The sequence below is a fragment of the Prinia subflava genome, chromosome 1 (genome assembly GCF_021018805.1).
Source record: "Prinia subflava isolate CZ2003 ecotype Zambia chromosome 1, Cam_Psub_1.2, whole genome shotgun sequence".
Classification (NCBI taxonomy): Eukaryota; Metazoa; Chordata; class Aves; order Passeriformes; family Cisticolidae; genus Prinia; species Prinia subflava.
Window position 1 is genome coordinate 118,955,192 of NC_086247.1, and position 26,061 is coordinate 118,981,252.

General features: G+C 43.6%; 2 protein-coding genes across 2 annotated transcripts in view; one reads left to right on the plus strand and one right to left on the minus strand.

Moving 5' to 3' along the window:
• The window catches only part of COLQ (collagen like tail subunit of asymmetric acetylcholinesterase), a 41,779-nt gene extending 31,837 nt beyond the window's left edge, over positions 1 to 9,942 (plus strand). Inside the window, exons 14-17 of the mRNA XM_063420683.1 lie at positions 1,622 to 1,741; positions 2,325 to 2,445; positions 4,655 to 4,757; positions 6,743 to 9,942. Coding sequence (XP_063276753.1) covers positions 1,622 to 1,741; positions 2,325 to 2,445; positions 4,655 to 4,757; positions 6,743 to 6,812 — 414 coding nt within the window. The 3' untranslated portion in view covers positions 6,813 to 9,942. The remainder of the gene's footprint in view (positions 1 to 1,621; positions 1,742 to 2,324; positions 2,446 to 4,654; positions 4,758 to 6,742) is intronic.
• Positions 9,943 to 18,463: 8,521 nt separating this feature from the next.
• The window catches only part of PLEKHA8 (pleckstrin homology domain containing A8), a 30,290-nt gene continuing 22,692 nt past the window's right edge, over positions 18,464 to 26,061 (minus strand). The window contains exon 14 of the mRNA XM_063409590.1: positions 18,464 to 25,598. Within this exon, the coding sequence (XP_063265660.1) occupies positions 25,401 to 25,598 (198 nt within the window). The 3' untranslated portion in view covers positions 18,464 to 25,400. The remainder of the gene's footprint in view (positions 25,599 to 26,061) is intronic.

Here is a 26,061-nt window from a genome sequence, read left to right on the forward strand (position 1 = left end):
GCATATCACACTGGACTGCATGCAAAAAACAATCACATACTTCGCATCCTCAAAGAACTCATAGGAAAAGCTTTAAGGCTCCCAATATAACATGTAGATCTTATTACCTTCCTTCTCCATCAGGCAGAGTTTCATATCAGATCTTAAAAGATAGTAATGAGTGTAAATATCTAAAATACCATACACTATCGCTATGAGCCCCCAGCTGCCATTATGTTGCCAGGAATGTGATGGCAAAAAGACAAGGCCTAGCTCTGGAAATGAGGCACTTCCAGAGCAGCATTCCCTGTTTTCCTGCCTGCCTCATTTGTTTTACTCCCTTGAGTGTAAGGAGCACCTTAACTTAAACATCACTGTTGTTTATTCTGTTCAGATCCCCACATAGCAGCTTTGAAACCTGTCTTGGGCCACTTGAAAGCTCTTGTCAGGGTTCTTTAGCTGCACAAGGAAAAGATCCAGAGAGGGTGCTCTGTGCCCTGGTCCTGTGGTTTGCCAAAGCAGCACATCCTCAGTGCCATCACCCATGCACCCAGCAGCTCCTCCAGAGGAGGGCAGGGAAACAAAGTGCTGCTTTTCTGTCACTGGCTTAGATTCATTCCGTTTTTTAAATCTTGTGCAGTTTAAAAGGCTGATATCTGTAATGGTTTGAGACAACATAGTTTTTCTATTGATTTCAAGAGAAACCGGAGCTCTGGGGCCGGGCCCTGAGCTCCTCAACACAATTACAATCCTGTGCTGGCTTCCTTCTTTGCTTTCTTTCATTCAAGATAAAGACATTTTTATTCAATGCTTCTTTAATGAAATTGGCCTTTGTCCAGGGTTATGGGAATATTCTGCTATGTAAAAATTTCAAGGTAACTTGTTTTTAAAAGAGCCAATTCTGTTTATGCTGGTGAGAATCAGACTCAGACCTAAATCTATTTTGCTCAGAATCATTCCATTTGCTTTTTCTTAATTTAAAAATGGCTTGAATCTTACAACAATTAAATTGATTAAGCTGCTGAAGGAAGAGATTATTTCCTAATGCCTCTTACATCAAATTTCAGTGACTGAGACATTAAAGAAATGGGTAAGAGAGCAGCTTGTCCTAATTTTTCCATTTTAAACTTTTTTTTTTTTTTTCAGTGTAATTGAAGATTTGGCTTTAGACCATAGTATATGCATTTAAAGAAACATGCATTTTAGTGCCAATTAAATCTAAAGAAAGCATGAAGAGGTAAAAGTTAAGTGAAGGTTGTATTGAGCCATACATTATTTGTTTTGTAGCCATAGACATGCCTAGAAAGTTATAGTCAATCTACAAAAAGCACTTGTGGCCATTTGGATTTTGCAATTGTTTCAGCATCAAACCATTTGATCATCAAGAAGTTCTTCTCAGCAGTGATAGTGCACCAGTATTTGTATGACTTTTACCTGAGGATGTACACTTCTAAATAGGGGCCCAGGAAACACCGTTCTTTCTATGGATATAGGTTCTCACCTCCTCTCTTTCTGAAAACAACTGAAGCATTTTTCTGTATATTATTTACCTATTTGAAGGTACATATGCCAAGCTAGATTCTGTGACAACCCAAAAAACTTCTTGAAAAGGTTACCAATCACCCCTTTTTCTGTGCCTCAGATTTATGTGGTGAATAATCAAGAGGAATTGGACCGATTAAACACCGAAAATGCGTTAGCTTTTAGAAGAGATCAGAGGTCTTTGTATTTCAAGGATACCTTTGGATGGCTCCCAGTCCAGGTGAAAATATGACTGTGGTCTCAGAAAAGCCGTGAGTGTATGTTTCATTTTGAAATACAGAACATACTTCTGTACTTAAGGTGTCATACAGAATCAATTAAGCGAATGGGGGGAAAGCTCATTTTTTGAACACTGCTGCAACTGCACATAGTTCTGTGAATTTTGTTCACAGGAGTCTTAATTACTGAGGAATTAAACCAGCAGTATTATGGGTTTTGCTTAGTTCCCTGTGAACCAGGTTCCACTGGTGAACAAACTGAAGCAAAGCTCAGGGAATTACGGTAGTAAAGAGAGTTTTTATTTAATACAAAATAAGACAAAACTCACCAGGGTACAAAGTTGCAGAACTAAAACCCTGCAAACCAAACTCATGTATTTCCTTACTGCTTCGTGGAGCTGAGTCCTGCTGAAATTAAGCAGAGTCCTTCTTGTGTCTACTGGACTTTGGAACAGACCCTGTATAAACCCTCTGACCAACAAATAACAAGACATAAAGACCTGGTTGTGCCCCTCAGAGCCCTTCTCCCCGCTTGCTGTGCAGGCTGCTGCTCTGGTTCAGTAACCTCTGTGTTTGCCTGGTCAGCTCATCCCTTTCTACCCTGTGGATTACCGCTTCGAGGATGGGGGCACCTGTGGGGATGGCATCGTGCAGGATGGGGAGGAGTGCGACGACGGCAACGCGGTGGTGACTGACGACTGTATAAGTGAGTTACAGCGCAGCAGGAGCGGCTGCTTCCTACGGGGAAGGTGCACTAGTGGGCCACAGGGCACACAGCTGCCTAAATCCCACAAGGAGAGCTTGTGTGGTTTGTGGAGCAAGTACAGGCACTGGGAAAGGGAGGCACAATGGCCACAGGGTGAAAACTGAGGCTCCTTGTTCATGTGGGTGGCACACACCAGCACAGGGCAGAGGTGACAATAGGACTTCTCATGCATCCTTGCTGAGTCAGAGCCACTGCATTTTGGGGGCCACATCCAGCAGCTGGTTTACACATACACCTCTCCTGGGGGCTGCCAGCTCTCTGTCAAAAAGCTGTAGCACACCTTTGTAGTGCAGCACAGCCTTTGGGATAGGGCTGAAGCTGGCTGTTTCTTATGGTAAAATAGATCCCGAGTCCAGAAACCCCACTTTGGATTTTGTTAGTCACTTGCATAGGGAAGGTGTCGACCCACTACCTTCACTATCAGGTTTATATAACATTTAATTCATGTCTACTCCATCTTCCTTCCATTTTGCTGATTGTGCATAGCAAAGAGCATATAAGCATTGAAGCAGCTGTGGCAACCTTCACTTCTCCCTCTCAGTTACTCTTACATCTTGAATCCTTCCCCGGAGCCCAGCACCACACCACCTCCACAAAATAGGTTTGGTGCTCTGTTGTTCCCAACAAAGGGATGCTTCCTCACATTTCAAAACAGTGTCACTCAACACTGAAAGATGCCATTTTTGGTCTATATAGCCCTCCATTCTTCAGCCTGACTTTGAATATGGGGGGTATGCAGCCATGCCCTATTCAAGTTTCTCCATCCACACTTCCCCTTATAACTTAGGAATCCCAGCCAACTTCTCAATGACAACAGGAAAGAGATTTCAAAGGCAGTTCAGCCTCAACAGTCTAGGGAGACATATAAATAAAAGCCCCGCTAAGCTTGCCTAACTGCAGAGTGCTCCAGAGAGACAGCAGAATCTCTGACCTCTTTCCAGACATGAGAAAACAATTAAATTAGAATTTGCAATCAACTGTGGGGAACAATCATGTGGGAAGATACTGTTCATTAGTTCTAGGGCCTGCAAAATTGTGCATTCTGTGTCTGAGGGCACACTGTGTTCTCTGTGCTATGCATTGGGCAAAGCCTCAATGCAAGCCTTGCAATACACAGATTTCTGACACTGATGTGACCCATGACTGAGTTATCCAGAAATGAGCACATTGTCACCATTCTTCTCCTGTAACTGAACCAAAAGGAAAAGGCTAACCAAATGATAAAAAGGTTTTATTATAAAAAAAGGCTTGTCAGTCTTAGAAGCATCAATTTCTGACAAACACATCCTTGGTGCAATTGATTAATCATTTCTATTTGTAAATAACCCACTTTAGCCTCTTATAAAACTCCCTGTTCCTGAGTGTCTATTCAATCCTTTGCTTAGCACCAATGGATTCTCTCAGAAGATGTCAAAACAATTTTAATGAAATGAATTTGTTCACGTTAAGAAGTAATTATCAATATGCTGAAGATACGAAAGTCCAATTGCTACAATGGCAAACAAACCCACAAATTACTGGAGCCTACATGTCAGTCACCATGAAAAAATGTGACAAGTCCCACTCATGCTCACGTCAGTAGGAGTCAGCAGTGAGAAAAAACATGGCTTTGGCAACCTTTATACACCTTATTTTTTTACAGACAGGCTGCATAATTCTGTTCATATGTGGAAACTCACAGCAGACAAACTTAAATATTGCACAGAATTGCATAAAGGTCTAGGTTGTGAATTTCAAACCAGTTAACAACGTAGGATTGTTTTCTTGAGATTGTGACTTCCCTGAATCATTTACGGTAATTGTATTTTATATTTCCCTTAACTTATTTTGGTGGTAATTATCTATGGCAATAATAAGTTTAAAATAAGTGCTGCTGTAATTAGTGATTCTGTAGCAAATTTTTTTAGCGTTTATCCATTCTTTCCCCTGGTCATTGAAAAATTAGGCTAATTTGTAACACCTTCTTTTTAGTGAAGGGTACTGCTCCTCCTAAGACACTCCTTACAGAATGCCTCCCCCAAAATATCTTGCTTTATACTTACCCCCTAAAAGTCTAGTTCCACTTAGTTTACCTGGAAAGTAAGTGGAATTTACCTGTACCTCTTTTACATATCAAATGCTTGGAAGGTATTTCTTTATTTTTCACTAGGATGCCGCCGTGCTTACTGCGGAGATGGCTACAAGCATGAGGGGGTTGAAGACTGTGATGGGATGGATTTTGGATATTTGACATGCAGGACATACCTTCCTGGGTATGTAAGAGGAGGTCTTCACTTTGGCTTGGTGGGTTTTTGGTTAGTTTATTTATAGGGGAGAGTTTTGTATGTGTTTTTCCTTTCTTTTTTCCCTTTCCCAGCTTTAAAACAGAGGAGTCTCACCCACTTAAACCTTGTTCTGCTGGAACCACTGCAAATAACAGGGAAAAAAGGGTCTATCAAATTATTTGTTTATCATTGACTTTAAGGGCTAAATCTCATTTCACACTAAGAAGCACATGCCTCTTGCCTCACAAAATGAATGAAGGTCACATAGACCCATGTTTGCCCATTGCTTTCCGAGATTTCCTCATCTGGTCACATTAATTTCCAGCCATAATATAAAAAGGGTAGGAAAGACCATGAAAAGATGATCACACTGCAGGAAAAGCCACAACATTTGAAGCACAGGCCTGTACCGACCTCCTGCTGCCGTTCCCATTAATGGGTACTCTAGGGGTATATCTGCTTCTGAATCAAGCAGTCATCTGTCATCTTTTCCAAGGCTCAGGGAATTCATTCACCAGCAGATGCAGAGCCATGCATCTGCGTCGTCCTTCACTTAAAACATCTGCTTATTATTGACTTGCCTTCTCTGCCTTTGTTTAGGCAGCTTCCTCTGGTCAGCATTTTGCCTCCAACAGCAGCACCTCTATTTAGCTGTCAGGTATCGTTACTGGCTAACAGGAAACATTTAATTTGCAAATTGAATTATGTGCAGAGCCCTCATCATTCAGGGAACAATAATGTGCTAATTGACAGGAATAAGAAACCACAGGATGTCTTTGTAAATCTAGCGCTGTGCTAATCCTTCCACTGTAATTGTTGGAGCACTTCTGGTATAAGAGATTACTAAAATCCAGACCAGTCAACCTGACAAAACTGAAACATTTTACAGAGACCTCATCTTCAGACAGTGCGGAGGTGTTTTCTACTGTGAAAACTATTCCCTTCTAAGAGTCTGAAATTTGGTGCCCAAGATAGCACCACAAAAGGAAAATTTTATAAATTTCACTTTGCGTGCATATTCAAGTTGTGAAGAGCAACTGAGATCTTTTATTTTTGTGTGTAGTCTGCAAATGATCTGCCAAACTAAAGAAAAGGCTGTGAATCATGAGAAAGTGGGCGGAGTATGTGAGCATGACACCCCCATGGGAGTTTTACCCCGAAGTAACCTTTCCTACAAGAACTCTGCTGCAACTGATTTTCCCACTTTTTACTCTTTCCAGCCCACAGATCCCTCCTCCTGTTTCACACACCTTCTCTTCAGATTTTATGTTAGTCTGAGAATGTGGGTTATCCTAGGACGTAGTTTTAAAGCTGCTTAGTACACAGCTTGATGTTATGGATGGGTTGTTCATTTAGACATTCCAGCAATAAAAACTAATTTAAATTCTTATTAACATTTCTGGTCAGGTTTTCAGAAGGCTGAGTCACTGCTCAGTTTAAGTCAGTAGAGAGACCAAATCCCTGGTTTTCCTTATTTTGCAAGGACTCTTCAATTCACTTTTTAAAAAACTATTTCAAATGTGGGAATGTGTCACTCTCACTATTTCAAGTACATGAAAAAGAAGTTAAAGGACAGGCACAGTCATGCCTGCTGAAGCTATTGGGAGATACTGGAAAAACACTTAACTCAGAGCCTCAGATATTTTCTTCCACAGCTCTCGTGGGTGAGCACCAGGGCCTTTTGCATCCACCCCCAGGAAATGCTCTAGTCTTGATGCCAATAGGGATTTTATTTTTTTTAATTGACATTACTGGGAGTTAAGTCTTCACTCATAGTTTCTCCTGGACTCCTGTTCTGCTGACAGAGGAGAACACAGTTGAGCACTGATGAAAATTGCCCTCCTATTTTGTTTCCCATATGTTGCTGCATATGCATATTCTGAGGTTCTCCACTCCTATGGAGAGTTACATCCAGGAGCCATGTAAGTGAACTATACCATGCTTTGAAACTGAGACATTCTCTTTTATTCTAGGTCTTATGGAAAATTGCGATGCACTCCTTACTGCTACATTGACTCCACACAGTGTCGATACTTCACATGAGGGGAGCCGATGTGGTAGCATCCCACGTGTAGCGGGTGCTAGGTGCTACACTATCACCTATCCAAGAAGGACTGGGACAAAAAAACACCCCACCCAGCTCTGGGAAAACAAACAAAGACACATCATGCTGCTGATGGCCATTTTGAGATTTTTTTTTTAATATAAATGTGTTAGATAGGGAAAAATAGGACCACTGCATCCTGTCTTAATAGAGAAATAAATGTCGAACAGTGTGTGCCCGTGGAACTTCTATGCAGCTATGGATGGCTCTCCATCACAAAAGCAACATTAAACTACTGGAAGCTGCATTTCATCAGCCAGGAATGTTGTGGAACCATTACCTGACTTAGCACTGTTAAACCCAAATATAATCTCTTCAGGGGTTTTGTCTTTAACCCTTCTCTGCATAAACACAAAGCATATCTTGGATGCGGTGTTTAGTGGGATTTTCTCTTTTATTACAATGTGAACTTAGCAAGTGTTGTATCCACAAGAGATTACTTCAGCAACTGTAAGGTTACCAGTTCTCTTTCATTGGTCAAAGGAGTTAAAGTTCTTTCAGAATCAGGCAATCAGCCAAATAAGCTGGTCAACGTCACCTTCAGATGAAGGCATTGTCTGTGTGTGTCTGTGCACTACAGTCGCAAGAGCCCTGCAAAACACACCACAAAGGACAAACTGGACAAATAAACTGTGAAATAGCCAAGAAGTTCTCTCCCAGGAGGAGATCAAACAAGGAGGGAAGATAAAGAAGAAGCATATTTCTATATTTTTCTCCTCAGTGATGAGCTGGCTGGACTCTGCCAGCTCACCCCAAGGGGCTGGGACAGCATTGGTTCCATGCCTGAAACCATGGCCATGTACACATTGTCTTCTCTCTGGTGTCCACACTGGAAGGTCTTTGCATTTGCAACCCCTTGTCCACCTGACCATCATCATTCAGTTCCCAGTTATCCCTGTGCTCTGTGCCACTGGCTGTTTCTGCCACCATGTACCCCAATGTGTGTGCTCTCTTCTGTGTCACCGTAAATTGGACCGCGGAGTAGCGCGTTTGTGGATGCTCGGTCGTGCTGTGCAATGTACACGTGGGTTCTGTTTATTGGGAAGGTCTCTCAACTCTATCAGCTCTGATTGGAGTCAGGGTAATTATATATGCTTATTTATTAGCAAGTAGTAAAGAGCAAATTTCACATGGAAAGCATACTAAATGTTATGTGACAAAGAGTCTGTAACAGAAAATGAAATCAAGAATGTCCAGAATTCACGACTGAAAGCCTTAAAACTAGGCATTATTTTCATATAAGCCACTCTTTCCTGCTTTGTGGTAAATATTGTACAGGACTGTGTGAAATGTGTGAGCTATCTGTACCAGAGTCAGCACTGCAGCAGCTGCACTGACACTGGCACTGCTGTAGAAGTTAAATAAAGGTGGGTGTTTTGTTATAATGATAATGCATTACAGCAATCAAGAAACACATGCAACTTTTACAACCTGCCTGGAAGACTTTACCTATGCATGTATAAAGTGATATTAGAAATCAACAATTAGCAACAAAAAAAGAGAAAGTTTATGTACTCTTCCTGACTATCACTTACCTGGGCTATTTATGTTGCTATGAAGCCAAGCCACCAGCATTTGTAGCCCAGTTCAACAGTTTGTTGGTTTTGTTTTGTTTTATTTTTCTTAACTGAGGTCTTAAAAAAAGGTCCAGGAACCACTGGGACAAGAAAATTGCCACAAACTCTGGAAATCTGGGCACTAGCACAGCTGCCTTTTTTATCTCCTGTGCTTGTGCAAGCAGTGGGTTCCAGCAGCATCACACCACGAGAAGCAGGTTTCAGGCTGTTGGGAGGCTCTCGAGGACAAACACACTCCCAGCAGAACGTCCTGCTGGCCATCCCTCCAGCTGAACCTCTGGTGGCTTCTGCTGGTGTTACCATCCTGGGCTTGGAGACGCTTCATCTGAACTACTGACCACCTCCAAGGAGTTAATCTCAACTCCCCAAAAGGCTGGAGTCTCTGAGAAGCTTGGTAATTCCAGTGGCCCTTCACCTTCAGTTTTCAGTGGGATTGTTTTTAATTAAAAGCTCCTACCTCCAAAGGACATTGAAATAACAAAGCTGCGTACGCGGGTCATAGAATACGTAAACAGGAGATGTGACCACCCAGGTAAAACTGCTGTGCTGCCATGTTCAGAAAGGGGCCTATCAGTCTGGTCAGCCTGGGAATGCTTGCCAAGCATGGATTTTAAATGGACAAATATAAAAAACCAAAAAAACGTTTCATACTACCGTTACTGTCTTGTTCCCCTCAGAAGATAAAGTATGAGAAGGTGTAAAGTATATATGATTTAAAATGCTGCAAAAGAAATCTTTTGCCCTGATTTCTGACATACCTGATTTATCATTAATTGGGTATTCTGCAGCTGAGTGATGCCTGGTCTGCTGCAAATTTTTTTCCTTCCTTCTCTGAGTTTGGGAACTTAACATATTGTAACAAAACTGGTTCAAAAGTAAATTGGAATATTTCAGTTCATTGGACTTTTGTAGCAGTAAACGCTTGTTGGAGAGTTTTCTAATGATCTAGTATGCAACTCTATGCAAGTACAAAGCATTATGCCATGCACTGTATTAATGTACACAAAAAATCCAGCTTGCACTTAATATATGGTGAAATATATGTGAATACCTTCTGCATATATTAGCAGCTCCTGTCAATAAATCATGCTACCTTAGCTCCCCTACGTCCTCACTTTCACTTATTTAATTTTAACAGCATGGTTTTTAAATATAATTACCTAGTTTAAGATGCTGGGGAGGAAAAACCATCTCTTTTCCCATGCCTGCTGCTTCTCTCTGCCTGCTGTGGATCCTGTTCTGTGTGGGCACAGTGAGGAGCACACAGCCTGGGAGTGTGACTGTGCATTCCTGCTCCTGGGCTTGCCCCTGCCTCATCCCCAAACTGACCCTGCAACACGCCATGGGCAGAACAGCTCCACTTCCACTGATTTCTGGTTGGAATCTGCAATGTACTTGTTTTGAATAAGGCTTTGGGCTGTGGTTTGGGGGATTATCTCCTCCTGCTACCTGATAATGTGTTTACAGGCTGCCTTGTAACTCTGGAGCAGAGGCTGAGCTGATGGCTGTGAAACAGAAAGCAACAGCCTCGGGTGCTGATGGACAATGGGAATGGTGATTTTGGCACCTGGGATTTGGACACTCCTGGAAACTGGCACCCAGGCTTTGAAAAGAGGGTCCTACCTTGCAGTAGGAACCTGTCTTTTATTTAAGAGTTAAATTAAACAGACTTAAGTTTAAGCCTGTTGTCCCAGAGCTTTTGTGTGTAACTGGGAGTTCCAGAGAAGGGCAGTTGTGCCTGTCCCCAGGGAAAAAAGAAGTGTATTGACAGACAGGGAATAAGTGAGTCTATTTTCTGCCTGTCCTCTCTAAAAGCTCAGTTTCTGTGGCACTCACCTCTCTGGCACCCAAATGACTACATCGTTTCTCCCTTCCCTTCAAATTGTTCAAAATCACTGCCGTCAAGGCTGTCCTTGCCCGTAAATCTGGCCGTGCACCTCATCTCCTTTCTTTCTTCTGATTTCTTCTAAACACACCAAAGTTTATATCCTTTCCAGCCTCCTGAAAACTCTGCAAAGCCCTTGCTTCTCTGCTGGGTTTCATCAGCTTCTCTTTCAGTAACTCACACCATCCCTTTTCTAAATTCTTCTGCTTGTGACAGCCCTGACATATGTCACAGCAAAGCCCCTTGGTCATGGTCCTTACCTTCTAAAAATTGTAGGATGCATTTCCCACTCATTTGTACAAGGAGAGAGGGGATTATCCTTAAACTTGAGTCCCCAAGAACTGTCCTTGAGCACCAGTTGTTTATGAGGAATAACAGTAATAAGTCCCCTGTTAGCTGCATTTGGGGACAATTCAATACACTCGGCTGCCACACACAGTCAGGAGATGTATTTTAAAAAGATGACCAGAATAAACCCAAGAGGAGGAAATCAGTGCTGTGCTGTGGTTCTTTGATGATATTTAAGTCTATCATGCACAATGCTAAAAGATGTTTAAAGAGCTGTTGGAAAAATTACATTTTAATTCACAAAGGATGAGGCAATGAGAGCACTTTCTAAAAGACTTTCAAGTCCTTTCTCTGATAGTTTTGCCTAAGGAGATGGATATGGCAAAGCAAGGGTCCCTTCCCTGGAAAGCATTCCCTTGCAAGGAAAGCACAGAATAATGGGTTATTGAATTTTGCTACGGGCAGCACAAGGTACTGGCAAAAGCACAGATAACTGGTGAATGCAAAATTTGGATCAGGAATTTGGATCAGAGTAGCTGATGCTTATTAATCTGCTAAGAGACTAAACAACTTGTAAACCATTAGAGCATTTCCAGACCTTAACCAAAGAGAAAAAAAAGGAACAAAGCCTAAGCAAATGAGCCATTTGTGTCTTTAATGAACACAGTCAGTGAAAAACCCCCTCAATATTAGTATGTCCAGTTCCATGTCCAGCAATGTGCTCTGTGCAGAAGGCTGGTGTCACTCCAGGGCTGAAAAGGCCAGAGCAAAGTCTGGGCACAGGTTTTCATTGCATCAGTAATTACTGGGGCATTTAGGAGGATGGCCCTGAACCAGCTCAGCCAGGGAAGGCTGCATTTGAAAGGATGGCCAGGCCAAATTATATTAGAGGAGTGTACTCCTGATGTATATTACATTAGTGGCTACTTCCCTCCCTCCATCCCTGACAAAATCTTGGCAGTTAAAAGGCACTGAGTTACAGCCCTGGCCTTTTACAGCTTTGAATTCACTCTGACAGTTTCCCTGAGCATCTGAGGGAGGCTCCAGTTTGGACGCATAATCTTCTCCAGTGACAGAGAAGAGGGTTTAAAAAGACAAATTTTGCTGCAGCCTTCCCACACACAACTGAGAAAGTAGCCCTCCTGCATGGAGTGCTGCTCAGGACTTTCTTTGGAAAGGAGTGGGAAGGAGAATGATGGAGCTGAACCCCTCAAAGCCCCTGACTGAAATATCCCCCCTGCAGCCCCCCATAATTCCTAGGCTAGCTCAGATCCTAGAGGGCTTTGGAGGAATATTTCAGGGACAAGGCAAAAGATTCCAAAAGAGGCTCTAACCCCCACATGTAGTCCAAGATGTTTATTTCAGATGGTTTCCAGGGGGAAAAGAGGACAAATGAGGAAGAACAGGGCCTTATCTAGTCTCTTAAGGAGAGATAGTTGGAATTCAGCCAATAAGGTCAGAAAGGTGAGGAAGGGTTAAACTACATGGTTACAGACTCCAGGAGTCTCTGGGGAAGGACAAACCATTCCCCAGAGAAATACAACACCAGACAGCCAAGCCAAGGGGTGTTGTTGGGGGTTAGATTTGGTTTTTTTTTTCCTCTCACAGAATTTTTTCCCATAAGTTTCCAAGAGGCCTTGATGACTACTTAGTCAGAACAAAAGGAGTACTTGAGGGATATGGCAGCACAAGGCTACACCTATTGTTTATGAGTCCCTGGGAGTGTCCCTCAGAGGGGAGAGATGATTAGCTTTGGGGAAAGGCAAAAAGACAGATCTGGGGGAGGGGGAGGCACTCTTGCTCTCAGCGCCGAGGAGGACGGTCAGGCTGCCCTCTGCCTCTGCCTCGTCCTGGGAAATCTATCGTCATCTGCTGTGTACCCGGGAATCCTGAGCTCGCTTTCTCCAGCCTCTCCCACCACCGCCGCTGCTTCTTCGGAGCTTTGAGGCTCTCCTGCTACTCTGTGTCCCTGCACTGCCCAGCCCTGCCGGGACACCCCTGCTGCTCCAGCTGCCAGCGCAGAGCTCCTCATCTCATCCACCAGCCCGGGACTTTTCCTTCCTTCCAGCTCGGCCTCTCGGAGCCCTGCAGGGGCGCCGAGATCAAAATGCTCTGGGCTTTTGTAAAGGGAAGCCCTCAAGGTTCTTGGTTCTGTTTATTATTGATGCTGTAGTTGTTGTTTGTTTGTCATTTTTTCATATATACTAGTAAAGAACTGTTATTCCTACCCCCATACCTCTGTCTGAAAGCTCCTTTAACTTTTTAAATTGGAATAATTTGGAGGGAGGGGATTGGAATTCTCCATCTCTAGGGAGGTCCTGCCCCTTCCTAGCAGATATCTGTCTTTCAAACCAAGACAGATGTAAGAGGACATCGCATGGAGCAGGAGCCATTCTGGTCAATGTGGCTGTGGTGGGAGGGGGCCTCATGATGCCACACGTGCACCAGGGCATCTCATGTTCTTTGGGAAAAGCTGTCTGCAGTGCTGTCCCCAGGGCTAATGGTGCTGGTGGCGTCTCCTGCAGGACACAGGGAAGGACAGAGCACTCCCTGAGCTGTTTTGCAGGTGCAGCTGGGAGCCTGCCTCTGATAACACAAACACAGAGGTTCGACAGAGCAGGAATCTGAGTTAATGGCACAATAAATCAGCCAGGAGGAAGAGGAAGTAACATTAACCTACTCACACAGCAGCATGTTTAGTATATTTAGAAACCTGGCAACTGACAACCCTCTCTTAGCCTGTCTAAAGTTTCACCATTCAATGAGTGAATAAAGTGACATCAGCATTCAATTCAAGCCCATGGCAAGGTGTCTTTGACCCTTGTGCCAGGTGTGGAGGAAGCTTTCAGAATTCATCTTTAAGAGCAGCCAGAGCCCTGCCAGGGCCCGTAGCATCCTCTGTAGGGTAAACAGGGGAGTGGGTGTTGATGGTTCTTCACTGTCACCCTCCTGGGGGGGAGAGACACCTTTGGAATTTCCCACTGAACCCCTACAGAGTGCTGACTTACACCGTGGAAATGCAGGCATGTAACACTTTCCTTTGCCCTCCTAACCAGAACATCCCCATTTTGGTGCAGGAAAGAACCACTCAAGAACCCCATCTGTTCCCTGAACCCTTTGTGGGATCCCAGAAACTCTTTATTGACTTATTTTGTTTGGAAGAGCTACCGCTGCTGCCTGCCTTGGTCATTTCAATTAGCCACATAACCCTGTGAAACTCATCATGCATGAGTGGGGAGAGGCTGTGCTGAGCCAGTCAGACATTTGGGGCAGGTTATGTTTGGTGCTTCCTATGCCTTCCTCTTGGAGGTTATTTGATGGACAAATGGCGAAATAAAGGAGCCTGACAACCCTGATGCTTCATAGCAATGTAAATTTTTTATACTCATTTCCGCTGGGTTTGACATTTTGGCCGCCTGGCACTACTGCTCTGAGGACAGGATGTACCAAGAAAGAGTACATTGAGGACTGCTCAGGTTTTCAGTTGTTAGCAGATTTAAAGGGGAGGATGACTGATGAGAGGTGAGAAACAGAATAGTTCAGGCAACTGAACTGTACAGAACTGGCTGGTTGAAATGTGTATATCATGGGCCAAGGTCCACAGGGGGACTGGTTGTGAAATACAATGAAATGCTGGGTTTACACTGTGATGCCCCAGTACAATCAGACCAACCATCATAGAGCAGGTGGTGGCTGTAGTGACAAGTTACTGTTTTGCTGTCATTTGAGCAGAGGTGGGTTATCAAACCCAGTAGCAGAAGCATGGGATCAGAGGGAAAAGCTGGCAATCTCGCTGGTCTCGGTGGGCGCAGTGAAGGGCAGAGAGGCTTGCTCTGTGCCAGGACTTTTTGAGCAAGACAATATCTGGTGTGAAAGGCTGCAGGATTACAGCTTCTAAATAAAGCTCCCAGAGCTGTACCTGTTGCTGCCTGGGGTCAGCAAGCTCTGTCTTATGCTGTCTGAGACTGAGCTCTTATGCTGACCTAAAGATGTCAAATACTTGTCCTCTGCTCCACACTGTCACATTATTTGATGAGCAATTATGTCCCGTAGGTTTGTCAGGGAGTCACCATGTGGCAGGGAGGATTAAACTGCCCCGATGAGCCTATGGAATAAATAGCTTGACATAAGAGAGATTGTGCTGGGTATTGGCAAGGAAGCAGCAAGCCCTAAGGACATGCAAATAATGTGTTTATTCCTCCTGTGTTCAGCAGTCAAGTAGCTGTCAGGCCATTTACAAGGGGAATCCCCTGCTCTCTCTATCAGTACTGCTCCTGCATTTTGCAGCCCTGAGGATGGCTGGCTCCAGCTTAACCTCTCTACGGCAAGACTCCTTCAGTATTTTTTGTCTCTTTCTGTTTTAATAAAAAAGTGAGAATAAATAGCTATTTTTGAAAAGTTCTATTGGTGTAGGAATACCCTGTTTCTATGTGTTCTTAGGCATCTCCATCAATAGAGCAGAAAGCAGGGCTCCATTTGAGATGGTCGATAGACAAAAAAAAAAATAAAATTAATGCGGACAGATAAATCCTCTTCCTGGATGGATAACAGCTACATACTCACAGGCTGGGAACATTGCCTGATGATACAGGGTTAAGAAAATGTAAATTAATATTTAATTACTTTATCCAAAGCAGAAGAGCTTGGACAGGAGGGAGTCCTATTTCAGAAGGAGAGTGGTCTGGATATATGAACTCTCCACACAAGACTTATATAAGTAAACAAAGTGCTATATGAAGAAACCTCTTGGCTAGCTGACAAGAAGCATGTCCAAGTGCTTTGAAATAGTCCAGGGTTTTCCCCAGATTCTGCCCAGGGGCTGGTTTGAGCCCCAGGAGCCATCAGCCTGCTCAAGGTGACTGATGAAGTGTGAGGTGGGGATAAGTAACAGCAACTATTTATACACTGAGAGTGCACTGTAGGTGGAAGGTGAGAGAATATAGATCCTTAAAAGATTCGTGGGGAAGGAAAGAGAATTTAGTAAGCTGGACTGGAGAAAATAACTAGTGAAATGTCCTGGCACAGTCCTCGGAGTGACGGGGACGTTCAGTACATCCCGACCAGGAGAGGAGCACGTGCAAGAAGGTTCCTGCTGAGGCAGAACTGCCTGAACTCACACACGGGTAGGGGCACAGAACACAGCTGTGTGGGAGAGCAGGCCTCTTGCTCTTGGTGGGGGGGTTTTGGCAAGAAAGCCTCTCCCAGCTGCCCCAGGGCTCGGAGGGGCACAGGTTTCACAGACAGGCACAGCACTGTGCTGCACCCAGCCCTGTCCTGCTTGTGGGGCAGAGGTGTTCGTTGGTTTGGGAAAGCTGCTGCTGCTCCCTTGTGTGCTGCATGGAGTGCTGGGCTCAGCCAGTGTCGAGTCTGAGGCCACAGATCAGCTGTCACCTGTGGGAGAGGGAGGTGGGCGGGGGGGGGACAGCAGAGCAGAGGCTGCACTGCCCAGCTCCTCCCGCTTGCGGGAAGAGGTTGGGTACCAGCTGCTAAGCAAGAAAGCAAGTGGAAAACCATGACCCATAGGAAACTATGTGAGGCACATCTGGTCTCTCAAGACTACAGATGGGCTGCTGATACCAACACTGGAAACAGATGCTAAACTGATTGGAAATGATTTTGGCAGAAAGCCATAGCTGGAGCAGGAGCACTGGTACAAACGAATTGATGAAAAATGCATTCCGAAATCTCAGATCTGTTTGATTTTGGGAAAGCAGTGAGCTGTTTTCTCTTTGGCATTGCTGTAGGGCTTTGCACAGGCCACACACCAGTGTATCTTGCTGAAAGCAGTGAGCTACAGGCAGAGAAAGCAGCCAAATGCTGCTGGTTGGCACCAGCACACACTGGGGAAGCAGCATCTTAGTGAAGCTCCTTGGCTGACAGCTCTGGAAGGATGGGAGTATCACCAATCTCAGCTCCTCCTGCTGCAGGCAGAACTCCTGCACTCATGGTGACACCTCCCTAGGGTCGTGGGTAAACAATCAAAGACCCTGGAGAAATTCTACCAGGCCTCACAAGCTGGGACACCGGCAAAGAAATACAGGTTGGTAAAAGGGGAAGGCTAGGGGAACGCCAGAACACAACAAAAGCTGGAAAAGCCTTTTTCCCTAATCCCTAAAGCTGGGGGTTGAGCCTGTTGTGCCATCAGTGCAGCTTCTCTAAGAACCATCCACTCATAGGGACAGGGCAGGGAAACTGGAAGCTTTCTAAGGCTGATTTTGGTGGGTCTTTTTTTTTTTTTTTTTTTTTTTTTTTTTTTTTTTTTTTTTGGCAGCATACAAGAAACAAATCTAAAACCTGTGTTAGACACAGGAGGAGTGGAATAAATATCTGTTTAATAAGAAATGCATTTGGGTCAATGTATTGAAATATTAGGAAAAAACACATGGTGACATCTTGGACAAAACATCCCAATGGACAGACACCTGGTTACACCAATGTCTGGAAATATCTGCTGTACTGCAGCATCTCCTGCAATTCCTTGTACTTGTGCTTGGTTCTTATTCTACCAGTTCTCAAATGATAAAACTTCTCCTTGTGGCTAAAATTCAGGGAACAACTTTGCATAAACATATTAAACTGATGTTTAAAACCTGTACTCCAGGTTTTGCTGTAGTGCTGAATTATGGTCCCATATTGTGCATTTCAATAGGTTTTTATTTCCTAGAGGTCAGCAAAACTGCTTGCCAGCCTCATGCTGCCCACAGAGCAGGCAGGGTTTCCAGCTGGGCTGAAAGGAAACCAGCCCACTGGAGGTTTCACTCTGACTCATTGCATTGGTCATAACTTTGTTGCTGTGAGCTTGCACTGTCTCTCCCTCTTAAAATCAGAAAATACAGTTTTTATCCATACATATGAACCCTAAGGAAAAAGAAGATTTAAGGATATTTTGGTTATTACAGATTCTAATGTGTCCTCTTTGACCTTCCCATTTTAACAACAGCACCTGTGTGTTCCTACAAACCCTACATGCTCAGCACACCAATTCCTTATTTTGCACCATGGATCTAGATTCCTGCAGGGACAGGAATTTAGCAGCCAGTATCACAGCCCCTGACCTTTACGAACAAATACAGCAAACTGTCAAAGCTGGAGCTCTTTCTGCAGTTCATCTGGGATCCTGTCATGGCAACAGATTCATTTTTGTAATAGGCAGAAGTTGCAGTGAGGTGCCACTTGCCTGGGAGGTATCATTTGTGCATGGGATTTCTACCAGAACAGGTCTGTACAGTGCTGCTGTTCAGGAGATGAGGTGGTTTGCAGAGGGGACCGACGACTCGTGCTCAGTCCTCGCTGAAACAAACTCCTGGCCCTGGCAAGGATGATGCTCTGGGGCCAACTGCAATTAGAAGGATTCAGAATCTCCTGTCTCCCACGGGAGGCAGCAGCTCTGGCTGAGCAGTGCTGCTGCAAAGGGATATGTGCACCCCATCCCACCCCGGCACAGGGCTGGTACGGCACAGGCAAAGGCTCCTCTGCAGCTGAGAAAATGCCCCTGCCACAGCTCTCTGCCTGGTTGTTGCCATTTAACAGAGGGACTTACCTTGCTAAAGACGCACGACTGGGTATCACAGATCTGCTGTCAGGTCCATGCTGTCTTCAGATGGAAAAAGAAAAGGGAGAGGAAAGGGAAATGTTCCACCCACATTAAGGAGCACCAGTCCTTGTCCACATCTTGAGATGACCACACAGGAGTTTCTGAAGTCTTTGAAATCTCTGTGGAAGAGGTTCAAGTCCAAGATCAAATAATACATGTAACTTGAAAACGAATTCCTCTCACACTGCCCGGCTGGGGTTTGTAACTGCAATCTTCACACATTTACACTGGCCAAGGACCCACAAGCACGTGCCAGACACAGCTTTTATTCTCACAGTCCAAACAGGCTTCACGTGTGCTGACATTCTTCATACAAAGATAAATACAGGCAGTTTCTGTCAACCAGAAACATTTGCTTTGACTGCTCACACAGTACCCATAACAAATGCAGTCCTGAGGAGCACTTTAGGCCCTATACTGCAATAAAAGAAACAGAATCCATGCAAGGAGAAAACGAGATTTAAAAGCATGCTTATTTAAAATAAGTTTATTATAATGAAATAATATAAAAGTCTGTCAAAGTCTTAACAATGCTCCAAAGGAAGAGACAGATGCTGTATGATTTGAGATGATGCAGACTGGAAACTTCAGAGTATTTCAGACCGAACTACTTATGACAGCACAATTTGTGCAAAGCTTACACTGAGAGAGGTGATTTGGAGGGCGTGAACAAGCCCTTAGAATTCAGTAAATTTAAAGTGTGAGGTGATATACCTTCTCTTTGTCTTTAAATGTATTCAGTATGTACATATTTTAGTATGTAAAGTAAGGCTTACATTAAGCTTAGCTTGACATTGATAAAAATGTATGCCCAGAAGTGGCTTGAAAAAAGGAGAATAGGAAACCATAAAAGCAAGCTGCCTTCGTTTTCAGTTTAATTATTGTATTCTGGAATGCAATTTACTCATTTAGTTTCAAGTAGACATAAATCTCAAACTTTCAACATGGCTTTAAATAAAGGAATCAATAATTTTTGGACCCCTTGAATGCTGAAATGCAAAAGAAAGTTGGCACACTTAGTGTTAAGCAGGAATAAGGAAATGAAAACTAGGAACTTTCATATTTTAAAAATCCAGCTTTAGCACATCTGAAGTATGTGGGGGAGAAATCTTACACCACAAAAGGGATATTAAAAATGATGGTCTAAGACTGCATTTTGAAGACCTGCATGCCAGTGGGATGGTGCACGTGTAAGCGAAACATATGCCTATGTCATAACTTCAAAGCAAGTGCTTAAATCCTTGTGTCAACTGTGAGCTATGGCCTGGGTTTGCTCAGAGCCAGTAAGTGCACTATGACACTCCTCCTGCACGAGGGAGATTTTATATTGCTTAGAGCAAGCAGAAGTTTGGAAGGTTTGTTCAGCAGGGGGCTACAGAAGGCATGAATTCAGTTATTTCCACACCACTTTCTTTTTTTTTGTTTGTTTTGTTATCTGCGCTAGGCAGGCAAGACAACAGAAATAAGTAAACTAAAACAACAAATCCAAAAACACTTGTGCTTTCATTTCTGTGAGGCAGAACACCCAAGTCTGAAATGTCCTAATTTACATTGCCTGCCAAAGAATTCATTTCTGAATATCCAAGTTTGTATTTGAATGCCTTACAACACATCCTGCTTTGCTCTGACAGCAACAGCTTTGATAGCAAAGCAGATGCCAGTGGGTAGAAAGGAAGGACTGGGTAGGGAAAAAGGTCAAGACAGCCAGGAACATGCTAATGATCTTTCCTGGTGTCTGAAAGGCAGTTTAAGCTTCCCTAAAGGTTTTCACAAAAGCTGAAGTGACAATGGTTAAAAAGTGCAGCATATGGAGATGTGTAGCACTTTTTTCTGTAATGGCCCACACCCTCCCTTTGCCAAAGCAGGCTACAAATACCTGGGGTAGATTTTTAGGCATACTTTTATATGTCCAACCAACCAAACAACACTTTTCAAACTAGGAAAGATTTTAAAAGCAAACAGCTGAAATTTAAATCCTGGTGATACTTCACAAAAAGCTTGTAAGTGAAGGTACATGGCCCTTAACTTTAAATGCATCTGTTAAAGGGAGATCCACAGCACAACAGAGTCGAGACAGGATGTTTCAATGGCTCGTTATGTTTACACTAAAGCACTTGAGTATGCAGTTCTACAATTGTAATGTCACAGAACTCCAACATGGAACAGAGTATGGTGTCTTTAAATAGCAGAGGGGACTCCAGAACACAGCTTGATTAAAAAAATACAAAACACAAAATAAATAAAATAAATAAAAGTGTCCCATTGCTCAGCAGAACTCGACTGAAATTGAGAGCTCTGCTCTATGCCAATGACATTATATAACAAAGATGTGATCATGGTCTCTATTCAAATATGCTGACTGCAATTATTCAGTACTAGACAGCACTTCCATCAGATTGCTTTGGGATTTCCCATGTCCCAGCAAGGATGCACACTGCATGGACACTGCCTGTCTCACATGCTGTATCAGAGTTCTAGGCTCAGCTATACTACCTTCACAAAAAGCAGCCTTACTCCCTGCTAGGGTAAGGCAGTGATTACTCTTATTTCACCTTGGGTAAGTAAAATCCCTGAGAATATGCAACTGTTAGACGTTGAAGGAAACAGCCAAAAGCATTTCTAAAGGGAAGGGATGCAAAACTTCAGACTAGCACGACTTAACAAACCAAAGAATGTGAAGTACACAGAGCCAGGGTGCAGTGAGAGTCATGTGGATCTCTATCAGTGTGCAGGTCAGTTGATCATAAATGTCAGCCATTAGAAAAAAACACAACAAAGAAAATAACCCTAACTAACTAACAAACCAAACAAATGAAACAGAAAACACTGACCTTCTCTCCAGTTCTAAATATGAAGGCCAAAAGTTAGTTGCTTGTTCTCTACAGTTATTCTACTGAAATGCCATTCTCTCTGCTTGCCAAACTGACACCACAGAAAAAGACAGTGAGTTGTCTATCAGTGCATTTGGTTCCACTTGGTGGTCTGGTCTACGACATCCTGAGAGGTGTAACTTGGAGTTCAGCTCTGAATGTGCCACATGGGTTTCTGTCTCAGTGGTGGTTTGACTGGAAAGAGGGCATTCAGAAGTCTTAGAAGTGCTCAACGCCCTGCAAAAGCAGTGCATGGTGAAGTGCAAGTTTTGAAGGAAAGGAGACCTCGCTCAGTTCCTTCTCTGCAAGGCCCCTGTTTAACAACAAGCACAGAGGGGTCTTCTGAAGCCATGGTCTCCTAAGAACCCTCTCAAGCACCAATTCCAGAGTTCAGAAAAAACAACTTTACACAGAACAGCAAGATGAGAAAGTCTGCTCTGAGGCAGGATGCTATGCTGATTAGAGAACATGTAATACAGAACACTCTCCCTGCTTGTTGGATGACAGAAGAATGGTTCAAGTTAGTAACTGGAGCTGGTAGCCCAATGAAGCTCTTCTTTACCTACAAAATAAAGTCTCCTGACTTTTTGAAACAAATTTTGCATCTGACGCACACCCAACAAACTAGTGGTTCTCCTTCTAGTTAAAAAACAAAAATGAAACAGAAACCCCAAAAATACCTCCAAATACTCTGAGCTGAATATGCTTTCCTACTACAGGAAAAACTTGGGGCAAAAAGGAATTGCAATTTTTTGTGATCTGACACTAAATCTCTAGAGAAGAGGGATCTCTTCCTGGTCTTCCTATGACCTAGCTGATATTTTGTGGAAATGTCACTTCATTATCTTCATTATCTTTCCAGGTCATTCAGCTAAAAACTGTTACAGTGAAGTTTCCCACCAAACAGCTGAAAACTGTGAGGAAACCACAAAGGGTGGAAAGTTGGTTGTTCTCCTACAGGGGTGGTTTCTTTGGATTTATGCTCAGAAGCAGCAGACAACAATCCCAAAGGCTCTCAGCTTCATTTTTAGCACTGTGAGTAGTGAAATAATTGAATAGAGCTTTGGTCAAAAGTTTTGACTTTGTACTCACACATATACTACTTAATTTAAGAAAATCCACAAAACTAAAACCTGATTCTTTCTGATTGCTCTTGAGTACCTAGGAACTACAGATAGGTAAGACTCGGAATATGACAGAGCAAGAAGTCATACTATTTAAACTGTCTTTTGGGAATCTGTAGAGGTCCCAGCTGACTGGAAGCTGGCAAGCATTGCCCTGATTTTCAAGAAGAGGAAGAAGGACCCTGGAAATTACAGGCCTGTCAGTCTCACTTCAGTGCCAGGTAAAATCATGGAAAGGATTATTCTGAGAGGTATTGAAAAACACCCGCAAGACAATGCTGTTATTCACTGCCAGCACAGCTTCATGGGAGGGAAGTCCTACTTGTTGAAACTGATTTCCTTTTATGACAGGGTAACCCACTTTGCTGATCTAGGAAAGCCAGCTGCTGCAATCTCTTTGGATGCCAGCAAAGCTTTCAGCACTGTCTCTCACAGTATCCTTCTGGACAAGATGTCCAGCACACAGCTCAATAACCATGTTACATGATCAGTGAGCACCTGGCTCATGGGCTGGGCACAAAGGATTGTAGTGACTCCTCAGGCTGGTGCCCTGTCACTAGTGGAGCTCCACATGGCTCCATCCTTGACCCTGTGCTTTTCAACATCTTCAGAAATGACTCGGACACAGGACTGGAAGGGATGCTAAGTAAGTTTGCAACAACACCAAATTGTGAGGAGCTAAACGGGGATTCCCTTGAGGGCAGGGAGGCCCTGCAGAGAGACCTTGACAAATTAGAAATGGGCAATCACCAACTGCATGAAGTTTAGCAAAGACAAGTGCCAGATTCTGCACCTGGGACAGGACAGTCCTGGTTGTGTGCACAGACAGGAATGAGATGCTGGAGAGCAGCACTGAGGAGAGTTCAGGGGGTCCTGGTTGATGGCAAGCTGAATCTGAGTCAGCAGTGCCCTGGCATCCAAGAGGGACAACTGTGTCCTGGGGTGAAGGCACAGCGTCACCACCCAGGCAAGAGAGGGGATTGTCCTGCTCTGCTCTGAGCTGGGGTGGCCTTACCTCGAGCGCTGGGAGCAGTTTCGGGCACTACAACACAAAAAAGACATTAAACTATTAGAGAATGTCCAAAGCAGGGCCACGAGGATGGTGAAGGGTCTGGAGGGGAAGCCTTATGAGGAGATCACTTGGTCTGTTCAGCCTGGAGAAGAGGAGACTGAGGGGAGACCTCACTGTGGTCCTCAGCATCCTCACAAGGGGAAGCAGAGGAACAGACTCTGATCTCTTCACTCTTGTCACCAGTGACAGGAGTCAAGGAAATTCCATGAAGCTGAGTCAAGGGAGGTTTAGGTTGGATACCAGGTAAAAGTTTTTCACCCAGAGGGTGACTGGACACTGGAACAGGCTCCCCAGGGAAATGGTCACAGCACCAAGCCTGTCTGAGTTCAAGTAGCTTTTGGACAATGCTCTCAGGCACATGGTGGGATTCTTGGAGTGTCCTGAGCAGGGCCAGGAGCTGGACTTGATGATCCTGATCCCTTGGGTCTCTTCCAACACAGCAAACACAGCACATTCTATGACTCTATGAATGTCTAATTAGAGTCCTGGTATCTTTCTTTATACAGTAAGTTTGATGTTGGCCTTTTCTTCAAGTATCTCATGCTTTTTCTTAAAGCTCACAATGGTAGGCTCTTCAGAAAGGATCAAGTATTCAGTGTGCAGAGGCTCCTGTCACACAGCAATGCAGGGCAGCAGTACATTCATTTTACTAACAACACTGGGTTTAGCCTAGCAAAAGCCAGCACTACTTCTCTGAGTATGGCAACACTTGTGTATTGATGAAAACTTAGTAACTTTAAGTACCTCACTAGAACAGCCTTCTCCCCTCCTGCACATGAGTTAAACTCAGCTCTTTGTACAAAGCCATTTGAAGCCCTAGGTCAACACAGAGAGACCTGCTTATGCCTGGAACTGGAGTCAGTAATCCACAGACAGCCTTCTGGTGGGTCATCAACACAACTAGAAATTTTGTCCCTAACCATATCACTAGCTAAAAGGACTTCTTCATTATTTTTAATAGCAGCAATGCTAAGGAACACATTTTTATCTGTATCAGCAAAATGGGAAAAAGAGGAACTCTTTCTTAATTTTAGTCACTTCTAAATAATTTCAAAATTCAAGATTTGAAATGAGTCCCATGTCTAATAGCTCCATCACAAATTTTAGCTTCCCCTATATTTCACTCATTTCATGTCCACTTCCATGAAGTTTCTGCCCATAATGACAATCCAGGAAGGATTTTCATGATATCTGCTTTTCAAGCTGCTTGCTGTACACAACTTAAAAATAAGGATTACAGTTTTGCATGAATTTGATTCACGAAACCCCTAAAACAGAAAACCCTCCTAAACCTTACTAAGTCGGGATGATGGACATGATCTTCAAACGTGTAAAACACTGTTGAAATTGGCTGGGCTGAGTCTGTGCCAGCAGATTTGTGGTCCACTAGCAGGAGCTGGCAGGGAAGCCATGGCACATGTTGGGAGCCGGTCAGGGAACACAACATCCTGTTTCAAAGGCTAGACCTTGGGACCACTCAGACCACCAGCCACATGCACCTGTGGTGAAGATCGCTATAATATTTGGATTAAAATGTTGATTTAATTTAATAAATATTTATGTCATGCAAATATATTATTTGCATTAAAGAGGTTCAACCCAAATTGAGGGACAAACCCACTGCACTATAAGCTGGTGTTTAGCTGTCCTTCTCTTCTGCTACCAGGGTAACAATAACTCTCACTGTCTTCCTACACCATGGTAGGGAGTGGGAGAGCCAGAGCCAGAGGCAGCAGCACCTGCTCAGGTGCCATGCTGGTAACCCAATAGCTCTGCTGTACAAGCAGGTCTCTCCTCAGGTACAGCAGCAAAGGCCAAATTCTGCTCTGTTACTTTTATGAGGTGAAGAGAAGAGGAGGTGCACAGGTAGAAGAGAAACAGTCAAAAACATTCACCACAGACAGTTATGATCCAAAGAGAGACAGTACCTCTGCATTTAAATGCAACACAAGCGTAATGAAAAGATAAAAATCACACATACCCTTCCCCCAAAACACTCAACACCCTTCCCACCTGAAAAGACACAATGAACAGAAATGATGTCCCAAAACCAAAACGGAAGAAATCTTTGTTAACAGACACAGTCCCTGAATTTTTAAGATGTGGTCTTGCTGTAGTCATACCACCTCATCTGACTCCAAACCATGTACTTCATAGAGAGTGTCCAAGATATTTAGCTGCTTTTCCATGGCTGGTAGGTAAATGTTGAGGTCCCTCTGCATTCCTTTGTAAAACGTTTCTTCCTGAGGATCGCACTCATCTACAGACAGAGCTGCCACAAAGTCTTCATATGTTGGAGCTGCCCTTAAAGCTAACTGGGAGAGGAAACAAAGCTTTTAGATTTGCAACACAGAATGGGAAAGGAAATACAACTGAAGCCAGGAAAAACTTCCAAGACTTCCCTCTTTGCACTTAGACTGCACAGCTTCAATCTAATTACATGTACATGCACATATTGAGAATTTTAACTAGAAGGGAGGCAAACTTCTAAAAATATTTTTATTATTTTTGTGTAGATCCCCAGTTTAAGATATCTTCAGAGATACCTGACTCTTAGAAAGTGTCTGTGCATCATATTTTGTATAAATAAATTGAGCACAACAGAAATTAATTAAATACAAACCCCAAATAATGTATCGTTTATTAGGAGAGCTCCCAACCCAGTGTTACACACCATCACCAAATTCTCCACATGCTTTTTAGAAAGCTCTCTGCAACAATTCTGCTTCTCTCAGTCAAAGTCATGATGGCCTGGATGAGGTTTTCCCTCTTCCTTTT